The sequence below is a fragment of the Bombyx mori genome, chromosome 14 (assembly GCF_030269925.1).
Source record: "Bombyx mori chromosome 14, ASM3026992v2".
In the NCBI taxonomy this organism is placed as follows: Eukaryota; Metazoa; Arthropoda; class Insecta; order Lepidoptera; family Bombycidae; genus Bombyx; species Bombyx mori.
Window position 1 is genome coordinate 1,918,510 of NC_085120.1, and position 10,072 is coordinate 1,928,581.

Sequence of the window (10,072 nt, forward strand, 5' to 3'; positions counted from 1 at the left end):
AGGTTTAAAGGAATCAATTATAGTTATAGAACACAATCAGGAAGATTATTTTAAATGTTAACAAGGAACTTCCTTAGTGGAGAGATTAGATTTTGCCGTATCTGTAATTAAAGCACCGGTCTTCCGTGACCACGAAAACCGTGCAGTTTTCCAAGTTTTTTTATTGCCCTAGTCAGACGACCATACTGCTCACCTGATGGTGAGTGGTTACCGTCGCCCATTGAAGTCCTGCTGCCTACCGTTAAGTACTCTCCTCAAGCCTCGTTTGAAGAAGGACATGGTTAAGCGCTCAGGAAACACCGTAGAGGGGAGTTCGTTCCAAACCCGGATGGAACGTGGCAAAAAGTTATCTGGAAGCGTAATGTGGATGAACGCAGTGGTTCTAGGTAGTATTGATAAATTTAACTCCGGTGGCGGGCGGTGTGTTAGTAAAAACGAGATCGGATCATCTCAAACAATTCCTCAAAAGTTTCTCAATGGAACCTCAACTCCGAAGCCTTTCCTTTTTTTTATTGCTTAGATGGATGGACGAGCTCACAGCCCACCTGGTGTTAAGTGGTTACTGGAGCCCATAGACATCTACAACGTAAATGCGCCACCCACCTTGAGATATAAGTTCTAAAGATCTCAGTATAGTTACAACGGCTGCCCCACCCTTCAGACCGAAACGCATTATTACTTCACGGCAGAAATAGGCGCGGACTCACAAAAGGTCCTTCCTACCACCAGCTTTAGAAATAATATAATGACTACAATAAAAGCGAGACTAAGCCGTTAGAACAGTTTAAATAGCGCGAAAGCCGATGAAAATGTTCGTAATAATTGCTCCCCAGTGTCAACCGGGGCTAACCCAGTGACGTCACCAATTGACACTCAAGTTATCAGGCGCGCAAACACAATCTTATCGAAGTCCACAACAACGATATTATACACGTCCGTGTAATCATATGTACGTGACAACGTCAATACTATCATATGTGAGTTTAGTGAATGCGGAAAAATAAAATCTAATGAAAAATAATCCCTACATTTCGATAGTGAATTTATGTGTTTTAAGTACATGAGATTTGTGTTTAAAAGAAATTCACCAGGTCCGTAAGATCGGTAAGTGATCGCCATTGCTCATGCGAATCGGTTTTGTGTGTGTGTGTTTGTTTTATTGCTTAGATGTGTGGACGAGCTCACAGCCCACCTGGTGTTAAGTGGTTACTGGAGCCTATAAACATCTACAACGTAAATGCGCAAACCACCTTAAGATATAAGTTCTAAGATCTCAGTATAGTTACAGCGGCTGCCCCACCCTTCAAACCGAAACGCATTACTGCTTCACGGCATAAAAAATACCATACCATCAGTGTGTCGTCGTATATATAAGTTTTATGTGTCTATAGATGTGTTCCCGATTATACTGGAGCCACTATCATCTCTTCAGGTCTATGAAGTTTAGTTAATTGAGTTTAGTTGATGTGAGATGGAACTTGAAATTATCTTAGCAAACTCTAAAGACGACAGCTTTATAAAATGTATTCAAAGAACTATTATTGTAGGTACCTTTTATAATTCTCGCAACACCTGTCCACATATGTGTATATTTTGTCCCGATTTCTGTAACAAATAATAACATTCCGCCAAGGGAAGATATTTGTATGATAAATATAAATGTCTTTTCCAGGGTTATGGATGTATATTAAATATATGTATGTGTATAATAAAAATCTTACATTTATTTCCGTTATCTGGTACCTGTAACACAAGTTCTTTACGAACTTACCACGGGACCAGTTAACGTGGCGTGGTTGTCAGTAAATGTTTATTATTATTATTATTATTAAATATGTGTACATTGTGTCCCGATTTGTGTAACAAATAATAACATTTCTACTAGTATACTTTTACTTCGGATTGTCTTGTAAATGGCTACACAAGCGAACCAGTGATTGTTGTCCCTCTACCAGGCGTGGACATCTTGAGGTTAACAACAAAAAGTGGAATGTCCTTAAAGATGTCAACCTTTGCTTCTCACATTAACTTCATTATTATCTTACACAAAAATTTTCGACCTGATATCTTTTAGATGGATAGACGATTTTTTTTATTACTGAGGGCTGGGCGAGCTCACGGCTCACCTGGTGTTAAGTGGTTACCGGAACCCATAGACATCTACAACGTAAATGCCGCCACCTACGGCACCGATATGAGTTTTTAGGTCTCAGTTTTTATAGTACAACGGTTGCCCCACCCTGCAAACCGAAACGCATTACTGCTTCACGGCAGAAATAGGCAGGATGATGGTACCTACCCGTGGGGACTCACAACACGTCGTACCACAAGTAAATTACAGCTGACTTAATTTTAAGCCCGTACACCTGACAATTGGGGCGATCCTCCTCAAAACATCAGTCGAATTCTTACTCACCATAAGAGTCACAGAAATACGTTGTCCAGGCCGCGAAATTGCTTCGCTGCAGAAGTACGCAGCATTTGCGACCTGTTTAGGTTAATTCCGCCACATTCTTATAGTGAAATTCCAACTTCCAGATTTAAGCAATGGGCGATGTCCAAAGGTACACGTTGGCGGACGTAGCGTCGCGTAACGGGAAAAACGCACCCGTGTGGATTATCTACAAGGATTCAGTCTACGACGTCACAACGTACGTGGATGAGGTAATTTTTGTTCAATCTATAATAATGTTACGCCGGTAAGAGTAACGCCATCTATCGTCGAATAGTCAACCGAATATCGAAAGATCTAGTAGCATCTAGAACGCTCCAGAAGTACAGCGCCATCTGTTGTCAGATAGCGGAAACACACAACACTCGACTTTTGTGGAATATTCTCGACAATTCTAGGGATTTCGTCTCGACATAAAAGCGTTTGAAGAGATGGCACGCAGTCAGTCAGTAATCGGAACTACTCGAAGCGAAACCGAGAATGGATTACCTGAAGCGAAGCGGAAGGAGCGAATTGAGGATTTTAAAGTGTTCTGTGTGTGTTCTAAGTGCTAACAGTGCTACAGTATTAACTTGTAATTCGGTAGAATTTTTATTAATCCCGAACCCCAGCGCGTAACGATAAGAATCGATGGATGCATTTCATGGCATTTTCGTAACGCGGTAGTAAGCTGCAGTGTGCTATTCACATAATTATTTCACATTAGTTTAGCTACGTGTAGCTACAATAAGTATAGTGTGCTTATAAAGAATTTCACTTCAGCTCTTTTAAGGTGTCATTTTGGTGACTGAATATTTACAAAATCTAATATTTCAAAAAAAAATGACATGCTCGTTGAGTTTCTTGCCAGTTCTTCTCAGGAACTTCCCATGAGCTCACCTACTCGACCGCGCATGCTGAAATAGCCCCATAGTCTACCAGTGAATAGGTAGGGAACAAAAAGTGTCAAAGAATAAGCCGGATATTGAAATGTTTTTCGTTTTGCAGAAGAAGGCTAATCGTGCTAATGATATTAGCTATAAGTTTAAAAACATTAAAGTACATAGTTTAGCACCTAAGATAAAACATACAAGTGAGTTGACTATCATCAAAGCTGGCAATGTGACTTTTGGACAATTATTGGTAAATCAGAAAAACGAATTATTGACTTTGTATTCCATTGGCAGTCACAAAACTCTTCTGAACGACATCTTAGATAAATAACAGGTTAAGTTAATACTTTATTTAATGCAGGTTTTGAACCGTATTCTTTGAAGGAGACGATTATATTCAAATCAATCTGTATTGACATATCAATAACATTTTTTTGTCCAAATGCACAGATTGCCACCTTTGATAATAGACGACTCAATTATAAACTTAAACGAATTCTGTTGAAATTAGTCGATAAACCTTACACCAATTACGTAATGTAGATCGCAGTAAGCTGAGACTGCTAGACTTCATGTTGAAAAGACGAATCACCTTGTCTTTAAGTCTTGTGAGGAAGATAAAGGAACTCTGATGCTGCATATATTGTATGACCAATGTGTCATAATCTTTTGAGGGGAGCACACTTTTTACCCTGAACAGGTGAAGAAAATATCACTAACGAAAGTAATTTAACTTATATTTCTATGTATTTTGTCCTGGGCAAGCCAAGGGCGAATCCAGGGGGGGGGGTCATGGGGGTCATGACCCCCCCCCCCCTCCCCCCTGAGCTGGTTCCAGGACCTAGGTGGACCACATATTGAACATAATGATTTTAGGACCACGGTTATAGAATTAAATAATCTGCCTCATTCCGGGCGTGATAGTGCTTCTCTGGATTCTTCAAGAGAAGATGACAATATGTACGTGTATATGTACAAGTTATTATGTGTTAAGTTTTTCAAGTGTACAATAAAGAATAAATATTTTTAAGTACAGTACTTACGTACATAAAAAAAACCTACTTTTTACTTGTATCTATTGTTATCAAAATTAAATTATACGTTCTTGACATGACCATGACTATGTGACCCCCTCCTGGCACCAAAGCTGGATCCGCCCTTGGGGCAAGCGCATCTAATAGTTGGCAATATGTATATGAGTCGCCGTGATGATTGGCTTAGAGTCCCATCGCCCCTTGCGAAGGATTATAAGTAACGATTATACTGATTACGTAACCATTTTAGGAGGATATGAGACTTTGGTACAAGACCTATCAGAACGTTCATATACCATCTGCTCGTGCTTTGTACTTTTACGAAAGGGTCTAAGGGGTAGTGGTTGTACAATGTAATTAAGACTTTAACCCCACATCTCAAGGTTGCAGTCACGTTATGGTGTCTACGGACTCCAATCATCACTGAGCAACAGAGGCACAGAACACACACAACAGTCTGCATATCTATGACCATATCGAAAAAAAAACAAAAAAAAATATCATTGCGTACATGAATATAAATGAACACATTCCAGCATCCCGATGGACCGGACTCGATCATGGAGCAGGCCGGCAAAGATGCCACGAAGGACTTTGACCAAACAGGTCACACTGCCGACGCCAAGACCATCATGACCAAGTACAAGATTGGAGAAATTATAGAGGTAGGCTGTTTATGTATAATATAAGTACCTATATATATTAACTAGCGACCCGCCCTCGCTTCGCTTCGGAAACTGTAATTTATTATAGATTTCTCCACTATTTAATGGATGTTATTATACATATAAACCTTCCTCTTCAATCACTCTATCTATTAAAAAAACGCATCAAAATCCGTTGCGTAGTTTTAAAGATTTAAGCATACATAGGGACAGACAGATATAAAGACAGAGAAAGGGACTTTGCTTTATACTATGTAGTGATACGGGAAGCAGAAACTTTGTACCCCTTTTTACAAAAATTGCGCGGACGGAGGAGTATAAAATTTCTCACACTTATAGAGAATATAGAGGAGTGCAGAATACTAACTTTTTTTTTTAATTGTGCATAAAAAAATAATTAAATCAATAAAGAAAACATTACATACACTACCATGTATTTGACACAACACATACACACACATAATATACTCTTTGTTTATTGTCAAGCTTTTGTTATTGTTGAAAGTCTGTGGTCAAATTGAGAATAGATTAATATTGTTTGTCTCTAATATTATTTGTCTACAGTGTAGTCTGGGCAAAATCTGCGATTATAGAAGTATAACACGCTATAACAATAGAACCATAATAATGTCCAAACTTCAAATTTCAATTCATTATAGTCGAATTTCAACTACAGAGGGACCACTAGTGTATACTAATATATAAATCTACAGTAGTTTTTACGGATGTTCCGTTATAACTACTGGACCATGCAACCAATTGACTTGAAACTTGGTATCCATGTGGAAAATACATGTACTTAATAGATAGGCTAATATTTATATGAGTGCTGGACTGCCTAATAATAATGACAATCTATACAAATAATATTATATAGCTGAAGAGTTTGTTTGTTTGAACGCGCTAATCTCAGGAGCTACTAGTTCGATTTGAAAAATCCTTTCAGTGTTATAGCTCATTTATTGAGGAAGGCTATAGACTATAACATCATGCTAAGATAAGAGCACCAATAAAGAATGCTTCAAAATCGGGGTTTAAGCAGTTCCTTAGCATTCTATTTTCTATTTTTGAATTAAAATATTTTCTTTCTACGTAAATGAAGTGACTATTCCACACGGACGGAGTCGCGGGCAAAGGATATGTAAATAATAATGTTAATTTTAAATGCCCAGCGAAGCGGACGAGTATGGCTAGTTTATTTATGATTTTGTTTTTTGACACGTGTTTACCGTCCTAGCTGGTCCTAGCTACCTCATTTCTAAACCAGTAGATTCTTTCTTATCCTAGATCTTAAGCACTTTAAGTGGAGTACGTTGTTGTGAATGAAGCACGGACCAACACACGGTTTTGAACTCATAATATCCGCTAGTAGCACCCTGGTTTTTAGTGGTCACCGGAGTCCATAGACATCAACAATTAAATACCATAAATACCGTCACCCACCTTGAGACCATCTTGATGAATTTCTTTGCCTAATCAGCCACATAACGTAAACAGATCACTGCAATCCAAATACTAATACAGATAAAGTACTATTGCTTATTCGATGCGAGACCTTACTTCATTGGGAACTGTTAGTCGTTCTACCATTACGATAATATCAGTTGAATCACGATGTTAAGTTACATACTTTTTTCCCTGCCTATGCTGATAGCCTTGAGAGGATATTTCAGCTTCTCCTTGACGTGTAGGTGAGCTCACGGGGCTCAAACCAGGAGTGTTGCTAACACTAGCCCTAGCAAGAGCAGTGCTTCGCAGAATCTACCGATACTCAGTGAGCTGTGTCTATGGGTTGATTCACACGAATTGCTAAACATTTAATTACTTTTCTATATGAAATGCCCACGGAGTTGTAGAGGAGAATTAAACTCATTTTATTTTGTGACTATGTCTTAGTCCAAATCTATGCAAGACACCGGTCACTTTACTGGTGGTAGGACCTCTTGTGAGTCTGCGCGGGTGGGTACCACCACCCTGTCTATTTTTGCCGTGAAGCAGTAATGCGTTTCGGTTTGAAGGGTGGGGCAGCCGTTTTAACTACGCTTGAGACCTTAGAACTTATATCTCAAGGTGGTTGGCGCATTTACGTTGTGGATGTCTATGGGCTCCAGTAACCACTAAACACCAGGTGGGCTGTGAGCTCGTCCATCCAGCTAAGCAATAAAAAAAAAACTTGTGTTTACGAATGGAATTTCATAGCAGCTTGCTTATGAAATATTCATTTGAATATTATTGAATATTAATTCATTTGAACGGAAAATATTTTTTATGATTCATGAATCTGCTGATTAATTGAAATTAATACAAAAATCTGTTTGAGTGTATAATGATTAATTACGTATATTAAAATAATCAAAAAACCAAGATGGCGTGAGATATTTTACGCGCTTTGTACCACAGATAACACTAATAAGATTCAATTTTTTTTACAATGGATCTTCGAAGTCTTGTTTTACTGGACTCAATGTGACGTTGAAACAAAACAAAAGCCGGTAGCCGATTACTGAGCAATGACTCGATTAGGAGAGTGGCAGTTAGTGTGGTATATCCCGTCTCGCTGCATGCATTGCGGGCCGCAGGTGGAGTTAATGATAATCACCAAGCCTTTACTGTTGGCGTGGGAATATGGTGAAAGCGAACGGGTTAATGGCCTTCGGTTTGGTTACTCGAGTGTGCGTAAACCCGCCATTTTGTACGCCCTCTAAAACTATTTCTTTTGGCCTGTGAATACCAAACGCATTCACGGGCTGATTATCATGATGATTATTAAAACATTAGAAACTCTGGTGGTAGGACGTCTTGTGAGTCCGTGCGGGTAGGTACGGCTATTTCTGCCGTGAAGCAGTAATGCGTTTCGGTTTGAAGAGTGGGGCAGCCGTTTTAACTATACTGAGACCTTACAGCTTATATTTCAAGGAGGGTGGCGCATTTACGTTGTAAATGTATATGGGCTCCAGTAACCATTTAACACCAGGTGGGCTGTGAGCTCGTCTAACCATCTAAGCAATAAAAAAAAACATTGAAACATTTTGAATATTGAAACATATGATACATAAATCCTGTTGAAACAATAGCTTATTAAATGTTGTTTCCCTAAACAGAGCAACTCGGTTTGTACTATAGTTTTACCAGGCTAAACTGTCTTCTATGATCTATAAAATAATAAATAAAAAAACAACAATGTTTTCAATATTCAAAATACCATTTATGTCACCTGTATAACTTATTATAATCACTTTAACATTTTTAAGCAATTTTGTGACCTGGTAACTAAAACCTTTAAGTCATGTCATATTTTAATTTATATTTTTATTTTTATGGAAAATTATATGTGGAAAAATGATAATATGGAGTGTAATGAAATGAAATGAAACGAAGATGATTAATTTGAGACATGAATCAACTGAGATGAAATGAAATAAAATGAGATGATATGGGATGAAATATAATCTCAGTAAAATCTCATCTACTGAGTTTTTTTCTGTGGACTTTTTGGAGGATCTCGAGAAGTTACGTCTAGCAGCTTTGTTTCATTTTCCCACATTTGTGCACTTTCACAGATATTAAACAGTTAATAAACCACCGTTATTACACATTTGAATCTGAAGAAACACTAAATAGACAAAATAAAACAAATCACACAACTTCACTCCTCGCATTCCCGCCAAAAAGTGCTTTAACATTTTTATCATCAACAATAATTAAAGAGGTTACATATGTACCTATAATCCACGAGGACTCAGAGTAACGCACTGCCAGCCCTAAATTATATTAGGTACATCCTCGATATATATTACAAGTAATCAACAAAACGAACCCTTAAAATTGAGTTGAAAACATTAACATTAACTTGCAAATATATATAGTTTTCCCTACAATGGAATTTAAATTGATATTTATGTTCGCTATCGATCGAAGCCTTTAAACAAAGCAAAGACATTCATTGTTTCAAATCGCGTCTCTCGCAGAATTCACTAAAACTGGAAGCCGTCTAATTGTAATCGTTGTCTTATTTATTTCGCAAAGTCGTCATGGCCTAAACGATAAGACGCCCGGTGCATTCGTATCAAGCGATGCGACTGGGCTAGTGTTCGAATCCCGCAGGCAGAGGTACAAATTATTTTCGTGAAATGCGTGTTTAACAGATGTTCGATTTCCACGCTTAAGGAAGAAGATTATGTTATAAAAATATAAAAAAAATCGTAAAATAAACAAGCAAAGTATTAAATTCTGTTCCAGTTTGAAGGGTGGGGCAGCCGTTGTACTCTAGAACTTAAGATTTAGGACTTGAGTCTCACAATCGGTGACAGCGTTTACTTTGCTACTGTCTATGGACTCCGATAGCTGTTGGCCCGAATGAAATTACTCGATTTTCAGATGGCGTCCAACGCAATAAAAATATTCTACGGATCATTCTCGCGTTGTTCATTGTCATTATATCATTGAATTTCGACATTTCGGAAAATTACAGTTTCCGTGGTCACGAATGACCGTGGTGATGGCTTGATCTAAGTCGTCCATATGATAATGATAGTAAAAACATGCAAGACTAAACCTATCTTCTTCTGAGTCGGTCTCTTCATTACTGAAGGTCGTGTCTAATCTAAAATGTGGACCACTCGATGCACAATGCTTCCCCACGTCTTCCTGTCCTCGGTGGTCTTTATAGCCTCGGTTATTGGCAGGCCGGTGAGCGCCTTAACCAGATCAGACCAGCGGGTAGGTGAGCGTCCGCGTGATCTTCTCCCGTCAACCTGACCAACTACCATCAGCTTCTTCAGAACTAAACCTATATAGCATTAATTTTATCTACGACTCGCGAAATAGAAGAAAATGCTATGTCTTAGTGTTAATATGTTTTTTTTATATTGCAGGAAGAAAAGAAATACGACGCTAATGGCAAAAAGAAGAAGAAAGTGGTCTCTGCTCCCCCAGAGAAGAACAACAGGAGTTGCATAAACATCGTCACGTGCGGATTGATTGGCTAAGCGAAATTTGTACTTTAAGTTTTAGGAACTAAGATTCGTAATTAAACCTTTTATATTTTAA

The 10,072-nt window shown here is 38.3% G+C and overlaps 1 protein-coding gene across 1 annotated transcript; it reads left to right on the plus strand.

Annotated features, from left to right (window-relative positions):
• Positions 1-838: 838 nt before the first annotated feature.
• LOC101746830 (cytochrome b5) lies at positions 839-10,072 on the plus strand. The gene is made up of 4 exons (XM_004922768.5): positions 839-1,104; positions 2,539-2,664; positions 4,895-5,023; positions 9,898-10,072. Exons 2-4 carry the CDS (start codon positions 2,548-2,550, stop codon positions 10,009-10,011), a joined length of 360 nt encoding a protein of 119 aa, XP_004922825.1. The 5' UTR covers positions 839-1,104; positions 2,539-2,547; the 3' UTR covers positions 10,012-10,072.